Raw genomic sequence first — 22,834 nt, forward strand, 5'->3', positions numbered from 1 at the left:
TGAAGTCAGGATCCAACCTCATAATTTTTAGCCAATTACTCATCTAGATTAATTGATTAAATCGTTTCCAGCTATTTAAAATGCCCTTGATGAATGCAACATTTCTTTTAAAATGATAACTATTTTTATATATACTTATAATTTATTTATTTATTTATTTATTTATTACATTTTTATACTGCCCAATAGCCGAAGCTCTCTGGGCGGTTCACAAAAATTAAAACCGTAATAAAACAACCAACAGGTTAAAAGCACAAATACAAAATACAGTATAAAAAGCACAACCAGGATAAAACCACACAGCAAAATTGATATAAGATTAAAATACAGAGTTAAAACAGTAAAATTTAAATTTAAGTTAAAATTAAGTGTTAAAATACTGAGTGAATAAAAAGGTCTTCAGCTGGCGACGAAAGGAGTACAGTGTAGGCGCCAGGCGGATGTGATGTACAGGTGATAGGTGTCCTTTTAGAAGAGGCATTCTCCCTTTTCTCTTACACAAGGAGGGAATGCTTCTTCACAGATGTACAACATATCAAACCAAAGAAAGTAGGCTTCCCCGGCCCCTCATAGTATTGGTTTACTCATATGTTGATGGGATGAGCAATCATATACTCACATGACACCTGGATGGAAGATCACACTATTCCAACACCGGTGGAACAGCTTTTATAGACAATGTGTGCTCAGCCTGGAGGGGTGGAAAGCACAGAAAATCCCCCCAAACTGGTGGAAAATGGCAGCCCCCACCCACAGCATCCTTGGAAATTCCACTACAGCTCACCAATCAAGGACTGTGCCGATGATAATACCCCCATGCCAGTTTGCTCGCTACAGAAGAACAGTTGGCACACACTTCTTTTGATCATAATCTCACAATAGCAAATAATCAGAGAATACATACTTTGTATCACACACATTATGCCCCAATACACACACACACACGCACACACCCTGGCTCCAGGCCTGCTGATTTTGCTCTGGGCTGTTTGCCAGAGCTCCCGACATTGGCCGTATTCATTAACTACTGTGTCTCAACGGCTGACACTTCCCTACTGGACCTCCCAGCATGATTTCCTTGTCATTGTGACCAAGGGTACCACTGCTTGCTTGTGTTTGTTAGTTAATTCAAAGATATGTAAACAATAAGACACTCACTTCAAGTTCACCCAGCCTGGCACTCCACTTCTCCGATGTATCATTTTTTCACTGTCTCACTGGAAGAAGACTCAGTGGCAGAACACTTTCATTCACAATCAAAGGTTCCAGGTTCCATCTCTGATAACTCCACCTGCAAGGAAAACAGATTGGCAAAGACATCAGGACAAAGTAGATGTTATGCTAGCTATATTAATACAAGGCAAGATGGTGTACACCCTACGGTTCTGGGAAGCACCTCCAGTTTAATGTTTGTTTGTTTTTCATTGGGGAGGCCTTGATAATCTTCTGGAGAATCGAAGGATGCATGTTTAGATAGAAAAAACATCCTACACTTCCCACCATGCCCCATCCAGCCATGCTACCTGGGGTATGCTGGGAGTTGTAGAACTTTTTTCTGCTTAAACATGCAGTTGCATTCCTATGCTTGGAAAACCACTGCTGTAGCCCAATGCTCTGATGATGATGATGGTGATGATGATGATGATGATGAGCTTCAGTTATTGGGAGGTATAGAAATGCAATAAATAAATAAATAAACAAAATGATGATGATGATGATGACGACGACGACGACGTTGATGATTTATTACATTTATATACCTCCCCATAGCTGGAGCTCTCTGGGCAGTTTACAAAAATTTAAAGGATTAGGTTAAAAAGACTAAACATTGAAAACCAATATACATTTTTTTTTAAAAAAAACAGCTAACATTTAACCACCCCAAACAACAACAACAACAACAACAACAACAACCACTCAGCCAGGCCAAAGCTAGTTTTGGAATCAGTTAAAACTCAGCATATGCTTTTGAATGCCTGGGAGAAAAGGAAAGTCTTAACCTGGCACTGAAAAGATAACAATGTTGGTCAGGGAGATGTGTGTGTGTGTGTGTGTGTGTGTGTGTGTGTGTGTGTGTGTGTGAGAGAGAGAGAGAGAGAGAGAGAGAGAGAGAGAGAGAGAGAGAGAGAGAGGGTGTGATGTGTGTGGGGGGAGCTAAGGGTGCAGGGAGAAGCAAATACACAATCCCCTGCAGCTGTATTTCAGTTAGATAAATGCAGTGCCTTTCCAAAGAATGTAATATACAATAATCAGCAAAGTAAATGGGAGCAAGCTAGCTCTCTCCCTTCTCTTCACTTTGAGCTCCAAAGTACTCTTTTATTTACTGTGTAGAAGTTAGCATCTTCTTTACTCTTTCCAGCACCAGGAGGTGGAACAATAAAAAGCCCCATGCCAGCTCCAACTTTCTGAGGGCCATTTGGCAAGTTGCCCTCCATGGCCTCCTCCCTCAGTGAGTGTGCTTTCTCACTGCTACTCTCACCAGCTGCTATTGCTCCTCCTCCTTGATCTCAGCATTGCTGCCACTTGCTCGCTTGACTGGCAGAGAGCTGGGGAGCATGTAGACGGTGGCATCTCTTGCACCTCCTTCTCACCACCACTGTTGCCTGGGCCAGAACAAGAGGCAGGTGAGCAAGTAGGTTGCCATGGTGAAATATGCAGCCACTGGTGAGGAATTCATGAGAGCTCTGAGGAATTCAAGAGAGCTCAGAGTGGGATTTCCTCACTTCTTCATACATTTTGAATGCCCTCGTAAATCCATCTCACATGAAATTTGGCCTTTAGGAAACTCTGAAGCCATGAAAATAGCCCTTGTGCCTAAGAGGAACCCTAGAGTTCAGGAGCTCCTCAAAAGGAAGACATTAATAACAGACAGGTTTTTCCTGTAAATAGCCAGTATGTTATTATGTATATTTGCTGGAGGATTAAACAGTTGGAAGATTAAACAGAGGTCTGCTGCTAATAAAGACCTCTCAGCTTTGCAGGGGAAAAAAATTACCCTGATGCCAGAAACATCTCTCCCACCACCACCCCCAATCCCACAAAATGGTCCCAAGACAGGGTTATGCATATACATTTTCCCCACAGAACTGTGGAACATCCCAGAGCTTCTCCACATACCAGTGTGGGGTGGGGGGAAACCCATAGCTTACTGTGGTTTTCATCCTCACAGCATTTTCACCATCACAATGTGCTCCTTTACATGCGACCATGTGATTTTTAATTGAAAACTTCCCTTCTCAGAAAGGCCCTATTAGACAGAGCCATCTAGTGGTAGAGAGATCCGGTGAAATCCAGGATAATACCATGGTGGCCTTGTTCAGAAGGCACCTTAAATCATGGCTTTAACCATGGTAAATAAGGCATTTTGCCTAATTCACCATGGTTAAAGCTGTGATTTAAGATGTCTTCTGAACAGGGCCACTACCTCGTTTTTTTAAACAATGAGCAATTTCCAGGGAATAGCGCAGAAGACATCCTGGCTATTGATGATGCCAAGTAACCGACTCGCAAACTTCAGTGAGTGGCCAGTCATGAGCATACAATAAATCGCTCGTTTAGAGAAGCTCCCAGACAACCGTGGGCTGAAAGGGGAACTTGTGAAATTTGTGTGGAATGAGAGTCCATAGTGCCAAGTTGTTTATCACATTTTGAATTGGTCACTGTACAGCTCAGCTAGACCATGAGGAGAATACAGGTGATGAAAAAAAATCACCCATTAGAAGTGCAAAAGCAAAGAGAGGACTGAGTAGTCCACGATGGCACAATTCTCCTTGTGCCTGCATTTACATTATTGTCAATGTGACTTAACTTTCCACAGATTTGACTTTCTGCCCAAATGAAGGCTTTTGCATATTGAAAATTTTATAAGCACACTGCTTTGCAAGGGGGAGTTAAATGATGAAAGTGTTTCATTCTTGGAAGTGTGCTAAGAAACTCCATCTTTTGCTTGGAAGTCCTGAACCCATGAAATATTTAGTGGGTTTAAAAAGAAAGAAAAAAGAAATGAATAAAAATCTTAATGTGCTAATTTGAAAAAATTAAACTGACATTTAGCTGTTCTTTAAAAGTTCATCCCAAGAAGGCGATAAACATGAGATATATCTGTCTGGACTGGAATCAGAAAGCAGCTTCTCTCCAAGATGTTCACAGGCAAGGCTGAAGGAGAGCAACATTTCATTTTCTTCAGAGGAATCTGTGCTGAGAAATTCTTTTGCTCCAGGGACCATTTCTTGGTGTATAAGTTCTGTGCATACAGAGCATCCGGTGAGTCAAGGATGTCCTTATGACCCATCTCTCCAAAGAAGAGAATGGACAAACCCAGTTCAAGTGTTCCCGAAGCTGCCTTTTCATGGCCCAGGTGCCTTGACAACATGGTGCTCTGGACTGGGAGACAATCCTTCTAAAAAGGATCTTTGGAGCAGTGGAGTCTAAACTCAGGTGTCTTCCTGTGCTAAAACCAGGTTTTGCAAGAACCTTGGGCAAGATATTATCAGTGTCCCACCCCCCTGCCTGAATGGGCCCCCACATCCTCACCACTGTCCATCAATTGCCTTCTCCCTTTTGGGCCTACTCAGAAGGAGCGGGCAAGGCTGCTCATCCTTCTCCTTGCTTTTGTTACTGCTCAAAGAGGGCAGGTGGACTGATAGAGAGAGCAAGGAGGAAGAGGAATGAGGCAACTGCCCCCCCTCCCCCAGAGCCAACTCAAGATGGCTACTGCAATCTTGAGATGTTGATCATCTTCAAAATGAATTTATCTAGGGCAAAGAGTATCAGCCCCCCCTTAAAAGATCCTTTGTAAAGGGTCTGGGGAGGAAGGAATGGATTCAACCCTAATTTGGGGTGATACCCTACTCCTTCAGCAGCCCACCCAATCCCATCCCACATTGTTCAGGAAGGACTCCTCAACCTTGCAGAGAGGATTTTCAAGGGTTTAGGTGGCTATAGAGGTGGTGGAGGAGAGGGGGAACTTTTCTTCTGTGAATGTCCTTAAGTCTCCAATCCTATGCACATACCTGGGAGTGAGTGCCATTGCACTGTAAGGTAGCTAATCTTCTTAGGATCCAAACCTCTGTTTCTTAAAAGCCATTCTCACCGCATAGAAAGGAACAGGAATATCTTAGCCATGACAGCGTGGTAACAATCAAGAAAGGATGGTTTTCTCACTAGGTTAAAGAGGCAAGCACTGAAAGATACATCAAAATAATTCTGTACTCAGGATTTCCCCCATGGGATGTGGATAGAAGCTGCTCTTGGCATTGTTACATTTGAATTATATGGTGCAGCTCCATATTATGTATACAACACTTAATCCTGAAGGATTAATCTAAACATTTCACTTCCTGTAGGCTTCTTTGGTGGTCTAAGCATCAATTATAGAACCTCTACACTTCCTCCAAACCACAGGTTCAAATCTCAGTAGGGCTGACTCAGCCTTTCATTATTCTAGCGCTGCAAGTCTAAGCCTACTTCCCAGGAAGCAAGTCCCAAGTGGTGCTAACCTTGTTCTGCGGTGATTACGCACTGCCCAGTCCCTGTGTGTTAACACCAAAATCAACATCTGGAAGGAACCTACTATACCAGCTCTCTTTAACCTGATGCCCTCCAGATGTTTTGGACCGCAATGCCCAGAATTCCTGATCAGTGGCCATGCTGCCCAGGGCTGATAAGAGTTGAAGTCCAAAACATCTGACGATGGTGTGTCTTCCCCACCTCACCTCACCTCACCTCACCCCACCCCACTGTTCTGTTGAGAGAGCTTCCATGTACTGTTGGGAGCCTGGTGGAAGGGAGAAAGGGAGGTTGCAGGGGAGCATGAACCATTTGGATCCTGGATGCTCCAGCCTCAGGTTGTATGCTAGGTTTCAACATGTGAAGCTCTTTTATGTCAGGCCTGACCCAGGATTGTCTATTCTATTGACTGGCAGTACTTCTCCGGGGTCTTAGGAAGAGATCTTGCCTACCTCAGCCACTTAAGATGTTTTAATTGGAGATGCCAGGCCCTTCTGTTATTATCGATAATAATAATAATAATAATAATAATAATAATAATAATAATAATTTCCATTTATACCCCACCTATCTTCAAAATACTTTAGGCAGCAAAGCACAGACTCGGACCAATAAACGTCCCTCTTCGATAGCATCATTTCCTTCTTGAGTGCAGCTGGGTAATTCTATTTAGCAGACGAGCATGTGGTGCTGAGAAATAGTGACTTGTCCACTAATATAATGCAGTTTTTCCCCAAGGTGGTGCCCTCCAGATGTGTTGGTCAGACATGCTAGCTGTGAATGATGGGTATTGCAGCAACACATCTGGAGGGCATCGGGTTGGGAAAGGCTGATACAAAGCAATATAAATACGCACAATGCTGCCTTATAATTAGTCAAACCATTGATCCCTGTAGTCTAGTTATTTTCTGCTCAGAGTGATGGCAGCTCTCAAAGGCTTTGGGCAAGGATCCTTGGGACTTCTTAAACTAGAGAGATCAGATCTTGAGCCCTACAGCATGCAAAACATGTGCTCGACCACTAAGCTATGTGCCATACCACCACCAGGCCTTGCAGAACACGGCACGAGTCAGTGGAAGCAGGAAGAGCAGCCTGCCCAGTCACAGCTGTGCTTCCAGGCCCAGCAGCAGCCTGCAGCATCTTCGGACAAATGCCAGAGTCCTGAACAAAATCCACTTTTCTCCCCCACCAAACTTTCTCCCCCCTGGAAATAGCACTGAACAAAGAACATGCCAGGCACAACAGGTTTGTGACATGAAAGAAACTTCCTTTGTCTCTGAGTAATTGGTAAAGAGTCAAGGCAAAGCCCTTCCATGCTCTGGAGGTTGGCCTCATCCCTCCCCCCACCTGTAACAGGTTATCTTGTGCTTTAAACACTGGTGCTAGTGTTTAAAGCACAAGACGATCTATTGTAAATAATCTCTGCAGACATTGTTACAATCCTTTGAAGAAGGCCTAATAATAAAGCAAGGGACTGAACGCATCAGCCTTTTAATCAATAAATCCATTTACAGCGTCCTGAGATTATTCTCTCCTTTGGTTGCAGTTTTCTCACTTTTGTTAATAAGGCTGCAGTTTTCTCACCTATGTTAATTCCTCCTCCCCAATGTCCCTGATGTAGTGTTGCTCTGGACTGATGTTCTTTTTGGGAGCATGAGCGAAGGATTAAAGTGGCCTCTGGTCTGCTCACTCAGTATACCTGCTTGGTACCCTCCAATGATGACGATAACGATGCATAACCATTCCAACAGTACTTTCGGTTATTGATCATTATCACCATCATAATTTAAACAGGACTCTTTTAATATCCAAAATCTTCTGTTCATTCACGTGTATAACATGATTCTAGAAATTATTCTACCCCTTAATCCTTTTTCCCACTGTAGCCAGCTAAATGCCGGCAGGAAGCTCACAAGCTACACCAGCAACTGGGTATTTAGAGGCATGTCATCTCTGAGCAAAGAAATTTTGTTTAGTTTTTATGCCTAATAGCTGCTGGGAGACTTTTCCTGTCCCCAAAGCTATTATTACTTATGATAATATGCTGGCCAACATATTTGCTGTTGTGTACACGTGGCGAAGAGCCACAGCAATCCTAGCTCCATGGTACCTGGGCCAGTATGATCCACACAGCCAAAAACATATTAGCCATTGCAGTTTTGTATTGATGTGATAGAAGCAGTTTCCCCAGAGACAGAAACAATAAAGATCTTGTTTTCATGTTTTATCAGCTTGATTCTGCAATGGGCTCTGTTCCATAGGAACAACATTCCTGTTGATCTGGGGTGGCAAGAAAAATACATCAAACACTGTGTGTTTTCTTGAAAATAAAAATAAACAACAAGGGACTGGATACCAAACTTATTAGAGTATCCGTGCTTCCTCTGGAAGGAAAGAAAAAACACAGCCCCACGGCAGCATTTGGAAATCAATGAAATAAATATATTATGTTAATTTTAACACATCATGCAGAAGCATGCAAAAAAGTAGTTTACACTATTTTCATGGCACAATGAAGCACAGATGGATTCTAATCAGAAACATTTGTATTCAGATTTAAAGCCTACATTGTTCAAAAACCAAAAAACCACCAAAGCCCTTAATTTGTACTGAATTCTCATGACATCATGAAATGATTTTTAGACTTGATTGTTATATGTGAAATAACTTACTTTTGGTAAACATTTTCACAGTATAAACATTTACCATGAAATAATGTTTATCTTTTGGATGTAGCAAGCACACATGGGTCATTCGTGACATTTTCACAAATAATGCCAAGAAACACATTTCTGGAATGTCTTACTATACTTGTGTCAGGTGCTTAAATGGCTTGTCCTTAAATTGGTGAATAATACATTATACACTGACATGACTACAATGTACACTTTGATTTTCTCTTCTGCACCCACTCCCTTGCAATTCACATGTGGCACAAAGAGTATGAGAAAAGCTCAATGGCTTTTTTTAGGGACAAATTACACTTCAGCAGGGGAGAGCTGTGGCTCAATCTCTAGGGCTGTGCAGGGCTTCAAATAAGGCCCACTCCACCTCAGCCTGCTTCGGACCCAGTCTGACCTACTTCGGATCTGGATCCGAAGCAAGATCTGGACATCTGAAGTGGGTTGGATGTTGCAGTTTCCCGGGCACCCATTGGACTCCCCCCTCTGAAACCGGTGAGCCACTGCCCCCCCCCACCTGCTGAACTGCTGGGACATACCTGACCTGTCCATTCATGCCTGGCAGTTGCCCATCCTGCATGAGAGCCACCCTTTTTAAGGAAGATGGGGGCTCTCTATTGTCATAGATCAACAGCAGCTTTAAAGGTCACAACCCTGTCAATGTCTCATCCATGGGGACTGCCATTTTCAGTTAGGGTCATGGCAATAATGGAGTGGGTTTAAGCCTTACCACATCATTTCTTCAGTTCAACCCCTACCCCAAAGCTGTTCTTACCCACACAGGTGGGGGGGGCATAGATAAAAGATGGATACCTTTGCTGCCCCTCCCCATGACATGACAGCACTCTTCAAATACTTAAAAGGTTGTCAGAGGAGGGCCAGGATCTCTTCTTGATCCTCCCAGAGTACAGGACACGGAACAACGGGCTCAAGTTAAAGGAAGCCAGATTCCAGTTGGACATCAGAAAAAAACTTCCTGACTGTTAGAGCAGTAGGACAATGGAATCAGTTACCTAGGGAGGTTGTGGGCTCTCCCACACTAGAGGCATTCAAGAGGCAGCTGGACAAGCATCTTTCGGGGATGCTTTAGGGTGGATTCCTGCATTGAGCAGGGGGTTGGACTCGATGGCCTTCTAGGCCCCTTCCAGCTCTGCTATTCTATGGTTCTATGATTCTATGACTAATGGCAGATTGAGTTGGTACTTTTTTTCAGAAACTGGGAGTGGAATACACATACACACACACACACACACACACACACTTCTTCCAGGATCCATATGACCCTCACCCAAATCTGGGCCATTGCATCTGCTATGAATGAAAGCAGAAATGATCGAAAAAGCCCATCGCAGACCTCCAGTGTCATGTGAAAACAGTAATAATGTGGTGAATATGGATGAGAAAGTGGGGCAGAAACCAGGTCCCACTTGTTAATATTCTAATACACTGAAGAATACAGAAGAAAGACACTGTGAGTGTGCTCTAGGCAACAGGATTCCATTTGCAGATGAAGAAAATGCAAAACTTGTAAAAAATGGTTTAAAGGCATAAGTAAGTGTTCCATGGTGTGTTACACTATGACACAATCCTATATGGTAGTTGGGCTTTAGGATTTAGCTGCAGGAACTTCATAAACAATTACTGATATATTAAAGAAAGTCACTTGGGATACTAGAACTGTTCAAAAGAAACAATTGGCAGAGGGGTAGCTGTATCAGTCTGTTGCAGCAAAACCAACAAAGAGGCTTGTAGCACCTTAATGATAAACAAATGTTATTATGTCATACGTTTTTATGGACTGGAGTCCATTTAATCATAGGTACAAAGTGTAATGCTGAGTTACATATTGTATATATATGGTTGAGGGTGGTATGGGTGGGGTTGTCTGAAGGAAATGAAACATATTTATTTATTTATTTATTACATTTTTATACCGCCCAATAGCCGAAGCTCTCTGGGTGGTTCACAAAGCTGTCTGGGCGGTTCACCCAGTGATGCACAGGGACTCAAAATAGCAGAACATTATTGTTGTTCTAACACTGTTTCTAACCATGTATCATTTATAACACGTTTCATGTACATAGTACTTTATGAAGGAGGCACCTTACTTCATGTGCTGCTATTCTGGTATATATGTATGTAAGTATGTATGTATTTAGACAATTTCTATTCTGCCCTCCAGGGGGAAATATATATATATATCAGGGTGTTAGGCAATAAGCATTAAGTATATAACTGCCTACAAAAAGATGAAACAGTTCATTTCCCCCCCATGATGGATGTACTCTACTGAATCAAAACAACAACTATACTGTTAAAGTAACAACAAAGTAGTCATATGAAAGCATCCTGTAGCTAACAAACTGGAGAGTCCCAAATGTATCCAGCCTGCGCTCCACAACAACTTAAAAAACTAGAATCCGGGGTCATCTCATGAAATTGACTGATGGGAGATTCAGGACAAATAAAATGAGGTACTTCTTCATAAAGCGCACAGGTAATCTATGGAATTCACAACCACAAGATGAAGCAATGACCACCAGTTTGGATGGCTTTAAAAGGGCATCAGACAAATTCCTGGAGGAGAAGGCTGTCAATGACTGCTAGTCCCGATGGCTATATGCTACCTCCAGTATCAGAGCCAGCATGCTGATGTACCCCAGTTGCTGAACATGGGCGGGAGGGTGCTGTTGCGCTCATATCCTCCTTGGGTGCATCTGGTTCGCCACTGCGTGAACAGAATGCTGGAATAGATGGACCCTGGGTCTGATCCAGCAGGGCTCTTATTATGTTCTCAACTGTCCCATAGCTGGCCATGGTGCTTGGCTTCCTCTAAAGCCAGAGTCACGAAGAGCATCCCATTCCATCCCACGCAACGCCTTTTCGGATTCTGGAGCTCCGGGGCCAGAAGCCCGACGTTACTAAACACCTCCAAACTCCGGGTCTGGGCAACGGCTTCACGTCTCTACCGAGCATGTGCAGGCTTTACACATGCTCATTCGAGGACGCCAGGCGAAGTCTTCGGCACCGGCTACGAGAAGGGAGGCTGGAGGCGAGGAGGAGGAGGAGGAGGAGGAGGAAGACACCCCCTTTCTTTCGCTCTCCCCCACCCTCCCACTAGTTACACGGCCAATAGCGGGAATCCTGCAGCTCCCGCCGCAGAAGCGCTGATTCCGCCTGGCTGTGCTCTGCCCGCTGGCCCTCCCCACCCGCTCCCGCCTGGCGTATAAAAACTCCGGCGCGCCCCGGCGGTGCCCTTTGCCTATTGCCCTTAACGCGGGGCGAGACGGAGGACGCGAAGGCGCCGGCAACCGCTCCATCCCTGCATCAGATCGCAGCTGCGGGAGAGTTTCCTCCCCGGTCCCTTCTACAAGTGGATTTTTCTGGCTCCCTCCGCCCCATTTCGGACCCGCGGTCCTGGAGACCTTTCTCAAAGCGCGCTCTCTCTCGCACACACATGTACGCCCCCTTTCTAGAGTTTTAACCGCATCCACACGTGCTTCTAGCTGGGCAAGGAGTTAAAAGGGCGCCCGGGGAATCCCACAGACCGATTCGCCGGATTCCCTTCGCGGGTGGCAGAGCGAAGAGCCGTTGGCTGTTTGCTAGTTTACCGGCTTGGCCGGAGCGCCGAAGATGGCGAGGAGCACCGCCGGACCCCTCACCCTCGTCTTGGGTTTAGCCATCCATCTCATGCAGCCGATCCACCCCGTTGAGCCGGAGCCCGACCGATCGCCCATTCCCACAGGTAACTAACACACTCGGACTTGTTTCTCTCTTTCCGCGGCCGCCTTTAATTTGAGCCAGGCCTCCACCTCTTTGCAGAGCTGTGAAAGGAATAGCACAGAAGACGCGAGTGCCTCCGGTCATGTGCAGAGTGCTTGACTGTACCAGGCTGCTTTCTAAGCGAGTAGTTAATTTCTAAGAGGGGAAGTGCTGGGGCGTGGATTCTCATCAAATCTGAACCCAGACGCTTATTTTAGAAATTAACTGTTGTCTCTTCGCCTCCTCCTGCGACTGTGGCTACTTTGAGCACGTTTGGGTTAGGTCCACGCTACAATAAAAGGGATAAATGGGTAGGTTGTTACGGCTGTGTGTATGAATCAAGGGGGGAGAGGAAAGGAATCTTTTTTATTTGCCACTGAATGTTTAAAAACGTCCTGAACAACATCCACTCACCCCCCGCCATATGTGCAAATTTAGTCTGAAAGTAGTTGTGGTTAGCTGCCTTTTGTCAGAGGTGAGGCTCAGATATGCACAAGGACTGCAATGTGGTTCTTAGTTGTAAGACAAGTTTGACCAAACCGTTACTTTTGAGATCAGCTTCCAAATACAAGACAAAAAGCCCCATTGGAATTGCTGATTTTCTCATTTTGCAAGCAGTTCTGGTTGGGTGCCTTGTATTTCTGATGGATTTGCTACACTCGGTGTGTTCCTGTGTTTTTCTTTTCTTTTCTGTTCGTTATTTCGCTTTCCCTTTTAACTTTCCTTGTAACTTTTATGTGGAACATAACTATCTGGCAACTTCTTCCCTGGCCCACCCATATGCAAGTTACAGGCAGAGGTATTTCAAGTTGACTACACCGGCCCTCTAAAAGATGGGATAAGAGTTACTTGGGATAACAGTAAGAAGTTTGCATTTTAAAGTTTCAAGGCAGAAAGATTTGGTCTGAGATTCTTGGGCCCATTTTACTATGGATAGATTGTAACATAGAGACCTCTTCAGGTTGAAAGACAAATGAAACTCAGATGCAGATGTAGAGATGTGATGTTCATGAACACATAAAGTTTACTATATGTGCTCCAGATGTATACACTATCAACTATGTGTGTATATAGATGATCACATATGATAAGCTGCACACATTTTTATACATGGGGGAGCTTTCAGTGTGGGGAGATTGTAACTTGTGAGAAGAGTCCTTTAGGGCCTGGCGTGAAGAGTTGAGTCACCACTTTCAACCCGGTTTCCAGAGGGGTAGCTGTGTTAGTTTGTTGCAGCGAAATGCCTGTCAATTAAGGATAACACTTCTTTCATTTGATGAAGTAGTCTGTAGTCCATGTAAACTTATGCTGTAATGAATTTCGTCATCTTTAAGATACCATAAGGCTCTTTGTTACATTGCATTTGAAAATGCAAGTGATATAAATATAGAATTGCAAGTTCTAAGCCAGGATGGAAATCCCTTATTTTTCACAGCCAAAAAAATAGTAATCCTGCTCCTTTGGCATTTCTCTTGTAAGTGCTTTTCCACTTCAGTGTCTTACAGTTCAATCCTTTTCATATTTACTTGGGAGTAACTCCTGCTGTATTCAATAGAGCTTACCCCTAATTGTGTTTAGGATTTCAGCTTTAGGCATTATATTTGACCGAACAGACTTGGCCTATGGAAAAACTCAAAAGTTCCAGGTATTAGTCTGTCAAACTTAATAATGGTTACGTTTGCAATCCCCTCTTTTTTTCTTTTTTTTCCTGGCTATTTTTCTTGTAATGGGATGGATTTCCCTACCAGCCGTGTTCGCATTCTGCTCCTTGGATCATGTAAAATGCTTGTTCCATGGAGCTGGAAAGTGGCACGAAATTCAATCCTCAATGTGTAAAACAGACGAAAACACACACGCATAAAACCTGTTCAAAAACAAGTGCTTAAGTCATGTTCTCATACTTTCATTCAAAAACGACAATGGGTTTAAAATATGCATCATATTCCTTGACATATATTTCTTTCTTGAACCCTGAGCTAAAGCAGGTTTTTTATACTGTTCCCTCCTGGTACTCACATCAAGCCTATCATGATGTGTGTGTGTGTGTGTTGCGGGGAGGGGGAGTTCATATGGTAGTAATTAAAAACAGCTCAGTATCAAATCACACCTTTGAAGTAGTAAATGACTTACTTTAAAAATCTATTTTAATTGTTTTGCCATGCAAAAGGAAATCCATTGCTTAAAATATAAATATTTCAATAAAATAAAAATTAAATCATTTTAAATTGCTTCCTTTATTCATTGCTAAACTGTTGTGTGTGTGGGGGGGGGCACAAGTGTAATGACCATGAAAGGTGTAATGAATATACCTTTCTTGCTCATAAATTGCATTTACATTTTGGACATTTGTGTTCATGGGTGACTTGCATTGGGAGGTAATAAAATTGTATTAAATATATGAGCTTCTAATGAAGTGGGGGTTTGCCTCTGGCCACTACCTCTTTGTCACTACCTCTTTTGTGGTTCTGATGTTGCAGAGTAGCACAGAGGTGTGAATCCAAAAGTCTGAAGCTCTTTTTTATGATCATATGAAACAAACAAACAAACAAACCCTGAAATGCCTTACTTGCTTGGGACACGGTCTGTACAAATATCTGGCTATGCAATCATATGCATGCTTACTTAGAAGTAAATTCATTGGAGCATCCTCTGAAGTAAGTGGGTGTTGGATTGAAGACTGGTCCTATTTCCGTATTCGTGGAGTAAACCTTGCAGGAGCAAGAGATGAATGGGTGAATTCAGTTTGTGCTAGGAGAACCTCTTCCTTTTGCAGACCCTGGGTCTTGTCCTGTTGGAAGACTTGCTTTTGACTGTCTAGTAGAATGGCTCAGGAACTCGGACATGTTACCGAACGAATGTGGGTAACGTTTATGCACAATGTGGGCAATTTAGGCTCTTTGGCCTAGATAGTTCAGAGGAGGGTTCCCAGGAAGGGAAAACAGCTGAGGCTTCGGGCTTAACCCAGGAAGGAGTTTTGGAAAAAGACAGTAAGATACAAAATCACAGTCAAGTTACTAAAGGCTGTCCCAGAAAGAAAGGGAGGGAGACCGGGAGAGTTATAGTGAGTCCAGGGTGCCCAGGCTTAGACTGGAGAAAGGGGATGGGAATGGCAGTGTAAGGGAAAAAAGGAGTAGTCAGTAGTGAACTGAAAAATCAGGTACAGTAAGAAAAAAGGGGAGCCTTTTCCTGTGTCTGCTGAGACAACTGTGGAAAGGGAGAAGGAATCCTCAGTGGTCGACTTAAGTCAAAAGGGCAAAGGAGATCGGGCTTTTTTTAGGTCACAGAAGGGCAACCACTGGGCAAGAGAGTGCAAAGAATCACCCAGAGAGCTTTGGCAATGGGGCAGTATAGAAATGTAATAAATAATAGGAATAATAATAGTTAATAATGAATCTAGGGGGTCAGGTGTTTGCAGGTGACAGACACCTGTAGAGCAGAAAATGGCAAGGGACTTAGATGCAAAGATGAGCAACGGGGAGCAGAGAGTGTGCCTTGGTCAGCGTGCTTGCCGGCAACACCGCTCCAAACTTAGGCTAGGTTTCCAAAAGTGGTTTGATTATTAGGAAATAAAAACATGGCTGTCTGGTGAAAGTTTTTTTTTTCCGGTTTTTTGCCACAAAAGGGGAAGAAATGCCAGGGCTGCATGCTGAAAAATAGGGTTGTAGATGTTGAATTGCTATTTTTTTAGGTCACTAAAGTGTTCTGCACTCTGTATTGTCAATGAATGAGCAGCAAGATATTGGCCTGATTGTATTACAGTATGGGGCCAGAGTGGCACATCCACAATTCCATAGTGCAAGATGCTAGGGCTAGAGCATTCTCTCTCTTCATGTCAAGGGAAAGGCTGGTCTTGACCATCGGGCATCCTTAGTTGCTTGTTTTTGCCAGCTTGGCAACTATACACCAACAAAATGGAAATGGTGATGGAAAATGGAGGCTTTCCTGGCAACAGGATATGCTCGGCTTTTGCAGACGATTCTTTGAGAAATGAATTCCCTTCCCATAACTATTTGGTGGCAGGAGGTAGATAGCTTTCCTGCAGGTCACACCTCCATCATTGGGAACCCAGCACTTAAACAGCAGGTCACTGATGCTGGCAAAATAGGTTCCCTGCACCCCCTGCTAGTTTCCCTCTTACAGTGGACAATGGGTCTGTGGACTTAACACAGGCTCCTGTGCGTAATGCAGTGTAGCTGCATGATGATTGATCGATTAGTTGCTGTAGAAGCCTTAATTTGTGACATTTGCATATGCCATTTTCCTTTTCTTTCAGGTAATTTTAGGGCAAGCGCGAAGGCTGATATAATTATAACCATATTATAGAAAACACAGCCAGTTCTTACAGTCCCCTTGTTGGTAGACTCTGCACATGGTGGGTCACGGCATGTATGCACCCTCAGTCACCATGAGCTTGAATGCACATACGTAGCATGTTATATATGAGCCACCTGGTATGTCCATGTATCCAAATATGATCAAGCTGTATGATCTGCCCATTCCCCCACTTTTTATGTGTGTGTGAAAGAGATGGATTTTAGGGATGTAAGGGGCTGATACTCCATGTGAGCTCCATACAAAATTTATCCCTGGTCCATACGCTTGAATGTACATATGTGCACAAAAGGAACCATTTTGTGAACTGGCCATAGTCTTGGAACTCCCTGAACTCCATCCCAAATGTTAATGGGTTCATAATAATACTTCAGGAGGAAAGGATATTAAGTAAAGATATTATCTGTAAGCATCTGTGAAATACTAATAATTCTTCATGCTTGCCTGATGATAAAACTATGGTCTATTACTTTGGAACAATGATAAAAAACCCAAATAATTCTGTGTTACGGAATCATTCCCATTTTTTAAAAACACACCCACACCCTCACCAGTGGTTTCTGGTTAAGATAAACCATAAGAAAATTTTCACTGATGTATAACAGATTCTTGTGATTTGCAAACTCCTCTCATGTCTGGAAGCCAGACACTGCAGGCTTTGTTAACAGCAGTCTCCAGCTTTCATTCTTGCGTTGTCTGAGTTGTTTTGCATACACCTCTTGGCCATCTGTCAGAAATCAGAATCTAGTGTGACTGGCCTTGATATACGTTCCATTTTCTTCTGTGTTTATGCAAATTATTAAAGTAGATTCAAGGCTCATGTCAACATTGATAACAACCGTATTCAGGTACAGTGCGATCCTAACCCCTCATTGATGTCTGGAGGGGGTTAGGATGTAGCAGAGATAGTTCTCCATCGGCCCCTGCCTCCAAAGAAAAAGCTCTACTGCTGTAAGGTGAGAGACGTAGTCCAATTTGGCAGAGGGCTGCACTGCACCCTGGTAGGTGAAAAGCCGCTGGAGGTTCTTCCATCAGCATGCAGAATTTGTCAAAACAGAGTGTTTTCTGGGTGGTTCACGGATTGGATCTAAAGCCCCATGCATCACCTAAGGGGCCTGATCCTGAGGCCCCTTAACGTTCCAGCCTGAAACTGGAATAGCGAAAAGGGTAGGGTAGGCATTGGTCTCAGCTTCTTCTCTTTCCAGAGGAAGTTGGCAAGGCTTGGAATGTAGGAATGTATCCACCACTCTGCTCCTTCCTGTCTACCCCACCACCACCACTTTTGGATTGCTCTGTAATAGTACCTGCAGAGCAGGAGTAAACAGAGCTTATAACTGTGATTTGAACACCATCTATAATACAAGGAATCTCTCATATGCAACCCTCCTGAACTGAATGGAATTTGTTCCATACTGGAGAAATGTATTGTGTAGTATATCCCAAATTTACTTGGTGTTTCAGTGTTGATGTAACAATTATAATCCAGGTTTCTGTCAAAATGATTTCTTACTGCTGGATGTTTTCTCTCTCATCTCCAAGCGATCCAAATAAACGAGCTTGTATGACACGTTTCTTTCATTTGGAAACTGATCGCAAATGTGTTATGTGTTAAACAGAGACCAAGGGTCTGACTTGGGCAGCTTCCTGTGTTCCTACATAGCACAATGCAGCAATTACTGTGTAATTTTGGTTTATGTGACTGAGATCCCATTGAGCTTGATTCTGACAAAACTAGAGCTTGTTAGCACTTAAATTAGCCAGACACAGAGCAAAAGTTGGCCAGCCTCCTTTGAAAGCTTCATATCTATTTCAGAAATGTACCATGCGTGTATAATGAAGAAACCACAACTGCATGCATGCATTATTTTTGTTTCATTATTCTTTGTAAATGCATATCTTTTTGGCATTTAAGATGACCAATGTTTAGTGGAATCTGAAAACTCTTGTGGTTTCAGATTTTGCCTTTTTCTGTGCCCCCCCCCTCCCAAATGGTCAGTTTCACAATGTCAGTCACCTGTACCACCTCTCTCAAGTAGTTAACTCACACAAGTGGGCAATCTTGATCCACAGGTCAGTTTTGTTGAGGCATGTGAATGTAAACCAACAGCCCCGTTAATATTCAAAAGATTTAAACTGGTCGTTTCAGGAAGTTAGCTTTCTTTTGCCAGAAAAAAATGTGGTTGCTATTTCTTTAAAGCATTCACTGTGGCCTTTCTGCATTCAGTCCATTTAAAATTAATTTCAATATTTGTGGTAGAGTTGGAGCACATAGACAATGCGTTTGTAACTTTTTGGAAAGAATATTCTGTTTGGTAACTGTTTAATATCCTCTTTCCTAAAATGCCATTGAACTTGATCCATTTTAATGTAGCTAGTAATGTCCTCTTAAAAAAAGAATAGTGGGTAATGTGGCATTTTTAAATTGAAAGCAACCTAAGAAATGATATTATAGAGCTGGAAAAAGTGCAGAAAAAGGCAACTAAAATTATCAAGGGGCTGGAGCATCTCCCCTATGAGGGAAGGTTACAACAGCTGGGATTGTTTAACTTGGGAAAAGGGAGGCTAAGTGGAGACATGATAGAGGTGTACAAACTTATGTGCGGTGTGGAGAATGTGGATAGGGAGACATTTTTGACCTTCTCTCATAATACTTCTTTACACAGCACATAGTTAAAACTATGGAATTCACTACCACAAGATGTAGTGGTGGCCACCAATTTGGATGGATTTAAAAAGGGGTTGGATAAATTCCTGGAGGAGAAGGCTATCTATGGCTACTAGCCATGATGGCTATGTGCTCTCTCCAGTATTCAAAGCAATATGTCTATATACACCAGTTGCTGGGGAACATGGGTGGGAGGGTGCTGTTGCATCACGTCCTGCTTTGTTGGTCCCTGGCTGACAGCTGATTGGCCACTGGACTAGATGGACCCTTGGTCTGATCCAACATGGCTCTTCTTATGTTCTTAACCATTTTTTATTTCAAATGTTAGTATTTCTTTATGTATTTGAATAACTAATGTCTTACCTTTTGAGTTACTAGTACAGCACTCTAGACAGCTAACAGCATTTGAGGTAGCAGTTACTGGGGGAGGGATAGCATCCCAGATTTTCTCTGAGCCCCCTAGGCTAGTCTGCTGCCCTCAGGTCCAGTGGAGGACACCATCCCCTTGCCAGTGTGGAAGTAAGACCCAGTTGCCAATCTGGTCAGGTTCATGTGCATGTGTGTGGAAGCCCAGCATCATGCTCGTTATCTCAGGGAGCAAAATGTTTTGGGCTGGCTCTGCCCACAATAAATCAGTTCATTTCTAAAATAAAATACCAGTTTGTTCAAGTTATTTGCGATGATGATGATGATGAAATATATTATATTAGGGTGAAAGGAGGCAGACTAGAAAAAGTGAAACAAGAGATCAAGTATTGTGGAAAAGCAGAAGAATGTCCGGGGTGGTGGTGATGTACACTACTGCTTTAAAGCGCTTATAACAGTTTTGACAACTGTTGGGGCCCAGGACACACTGCATATACAGTTTTCAAAACATTTTCAAAGTGCTTTAAAGCGCTTTAAAAGCAGTAGTGTCGATCTCCCCCCCACAGGTCAAAAAGTCAACAAACTGGGTGCTAAAAGAGTAGTTTAAAGTTTTCTGGGGATCTCACATTTGATTGCTGCTGTTTAAACAGCTGGCCTTGTAAAAGAGAATGAGAGAGGGGGAGAACGCTTAAGGCAAGACATTTTTCTCTACTAGTCAACTATTCTCACTTTGTGAAACTGATGCCAGTTGCTCAGCATTACCAAAACGTAGTTATGTTGATTTTTTTTTTAAAAAAAACCTAACCAAAACAGTATGTTAAGAAAGCAGCAGCTGTATGCAGCATGATCAGGTAATGTGGAAAATGTTTTTTTTTTTAAATATATAATAGCATGGCTTTTCATTGTTTAAATTCAGCAATATTTCATATACCCATTCCTTTCCTTAAATAAGGGTTAGTTGAAAGCCTGTCAAAATAAATGGCTACATTCCTATTTATCACAGGCTGTGAAGGAGCTATAAATCTTTAATGATAGTTTCAGTTGATCCTACATCAGACAAATATGCTGACTATTTCTGCCATACTTGAATAAGTTTTGGGCTAGATTCAGTTGGAGTTAAAATTAGTCATGATCACTTTCTGCTGAAACTAATGTTTCCAAAGAGACTCAAGCTGCAATTTTAAGTGTCTAGCTTTCACAGTCATGGTGCTGACAGACAGATAAACAGACAGACAACACACTAAGCCATAGTTAGGCAGCTAACCCTATTGCAGCAAATGATAAATGAGCATGTTTAAATTGTGGCTATGTAGCCATCATGGTTAGGAATGGTTCACATGACACACTAAGCCATAAAGTTTAGTTCAAAATGCTTAACTACCATGGCTTACTGTGTTATTTGAACAGGATCATCTTTTTATTATTATTAAGACCTAGTAAGGTATAGTGGTTAGAGTGTTGCACTAGAAGTTGGGAGATCTGGGTTCTAGTCCCCACTCGGCCATAGACGCTCACTGGGTAACTTTGGGCCAGTCACAGACCCTCAGCCCAATCTACCTCACAGGGTTGTTGTTATGAGGATAAATGGAGAAGAGGAGGATTATGTATGCTGCCTTGGGTTCCTTGGAGGAAAAGAAGTGGGATATAAATGTAATCATCATCATCATCATCATATAAGATGGTAGGGAGCCCATAAGTCACTGGTAAAAGACATGGCTTGTATGCAGAAGGCCCGAGTTCAATGCCTGGCATTTTCAGTTAAAAGGACCACTATGAGTAAGACTTTGTCAGAGTCTTTGGAAAGTTGCTGCCAGTCAGGATAGAAGGCGCTGGACTCAATGGTCTGATTTCATATAAATCAGGTTTAAATTCATATGTTATTTTTATGATTTCATGAATGTGGCTTCTGTAAGCACAAAAGGTTATGAAAATACACATTTGGCTATTGCATCTATGGATTTATTCAATTTCCTGTAGAGGTTGTATGTACAGTCCTTATGATGCAATTTCTGTGGGATCTAAATTGCCAGTGTGTATGTAATTACAGTGTTCATTCGAAGAACTGTAGCTTATTTACTTTTCTGTAACTTGGCACCATTACTTCATTATGCTGCAACAGGGAAAGGGAAAGTAATATCTAATTTGGCAAGGCATCTAGCATGTGTTGACCACACAATTTCTCACCAAATATACAAAATGGATGAAATTGATAACTTCTGATTGTTTTCAGAAACCATTCTTCCGATTGATCCAGGGCCAATACAAAGACCTCTTATGCCAGTGTTGGGGCATGCATGGCATTTGAGCCAGCATTATAAGCTGTACCTGGGATAACTATCAATCACAGCAACCAAAATTCCAAGACAATTCACCACCTACACAGTAGACATTTTCGATTAGATTGGTGTAGGAAGTCACAGGAAAGGAAGTGCTTGTGCTCAATACCCTGTTGCATCAGAGATTGTATGCTACAAGAATTGAGATTTGTGTTGGAGCACATGTCACATTGATAGTTATCCTAGGTGTAGGTTGTACTACTGGCTTAGAGACAATGGCCACATTATCAATGTCTTAATGGCTCTGGGTTCAACAGAAACTTTCAGAAGAGTTTCAAGAAATCTAGGGCAGTAGCCAGTTCAGCACTACAGCTACTGTAAACTTACGTTGTCCTAGCATAATTGACCTCTAGGACAATGCCAATAGGGTTTGCTGATGTGACAGGGTGACCACTGGAAAACCCGTCATGCCAGTGAACACTTTTGTCATTGCGCTAGAGCAGTGGTTCTCAACCTTCCTAATGCCGCGACCCTTTAATACAGTTCCTCATGTTGTGGTGACCCCCAACTATAAAATTATTTTCGTTCTTCTCTACACGATCCATTGTCATGGGATGGTTTGCTAATGAAAATAATACATAACAATAGCTTTAATAATACAAAAGATGATACATGACATAGTTCAGTCAATACAGTTTCCTAAGATCATCGGAAATATGTGTTTTCCAATGGTCTTAGGCGACCCCTGTGAAAGAGTCATTTGACCCCCAAAGGGGTCCCGACCCACAGGTTGAGAACCGCTGCGCTAGAGGTTTCTTACGCCAGCATATGGTAATTTACATGAGCATTAGTGTTCAGTAGGATACTGCTCCTACTGTTCTCCTCTAAGCATATAAATGGAACTTGTTCTCAATCTTGCTTTACAAATGTAAATGCATGCTCCCACAGCAGTCACTTCAAATTTACCTCTCTTTTGGATTACACTGTATATGCTTTTGTGGCCAAGAATGCACGATGTATAGTGGAGAAATAGCTGTACCCATGCCTTCTCCATTAAGTTTGTTTAGGCCCAATTGAGAAAATTCTTCCTCCTCCCAACTTTTTTTTATGTATAGCCACAGTGCTTCCATCACATATCACCTTGTATTCTGGGAGGGAAGGGCGAGGATTCCTTAATGCTTTTTACTAGAGCTGGGGCCTAGCAAGCATGTGAACCGAGTGCTTCTTTGACAGTATGTGTTCCA

At 42.7% G+C, this 22,834-nt stretch overlaps 1 protein-coding gene across 2 annotated transcripts in view; it reads left to right on the plus strand.

The window, feature by feature from the left end:
* Positions 1–11,595: 11,595 nt before the first annotated feature.
* Positions 11,596–22,834, plus strand: part of PLOD2 (procollagen-lysine,2-oxoglutarate 5-dioxygenase 2) — a 74,654-nt gene continuing 63,415 nt past the window's right edge. For both annotated transcript variants that reach the window (XM_063132146.1, XM_063132147.1), the window contains exon 1: positions 11,596–11,934. In XM_063132146.1, coding sequence (XP_062988216.1) covers positions 11,823–11,934 — 112 coding nt within the window. In that variant the 5' untranslated portion in view covers positions 11,596–11,822. The remainder of the gene's footprint in view (positions 11,935–22,834) is intronic.

This window comes from Elgaria multicarinata, chromosome 8 (genome assembly GCF_023053635.1).
Source record: "Elgaria multicarinata webbii isolate HBS135686 ecotype San Diego chromosome 8, rElgMul1.1.pri, whole genome shotgun sequence".
Lineage (NCBI taxonomy): Eukaryota > Metazoa > Chordata > Lepidosauria > Squamata > Anguidae > Elgaria > Elgaria multicarinata.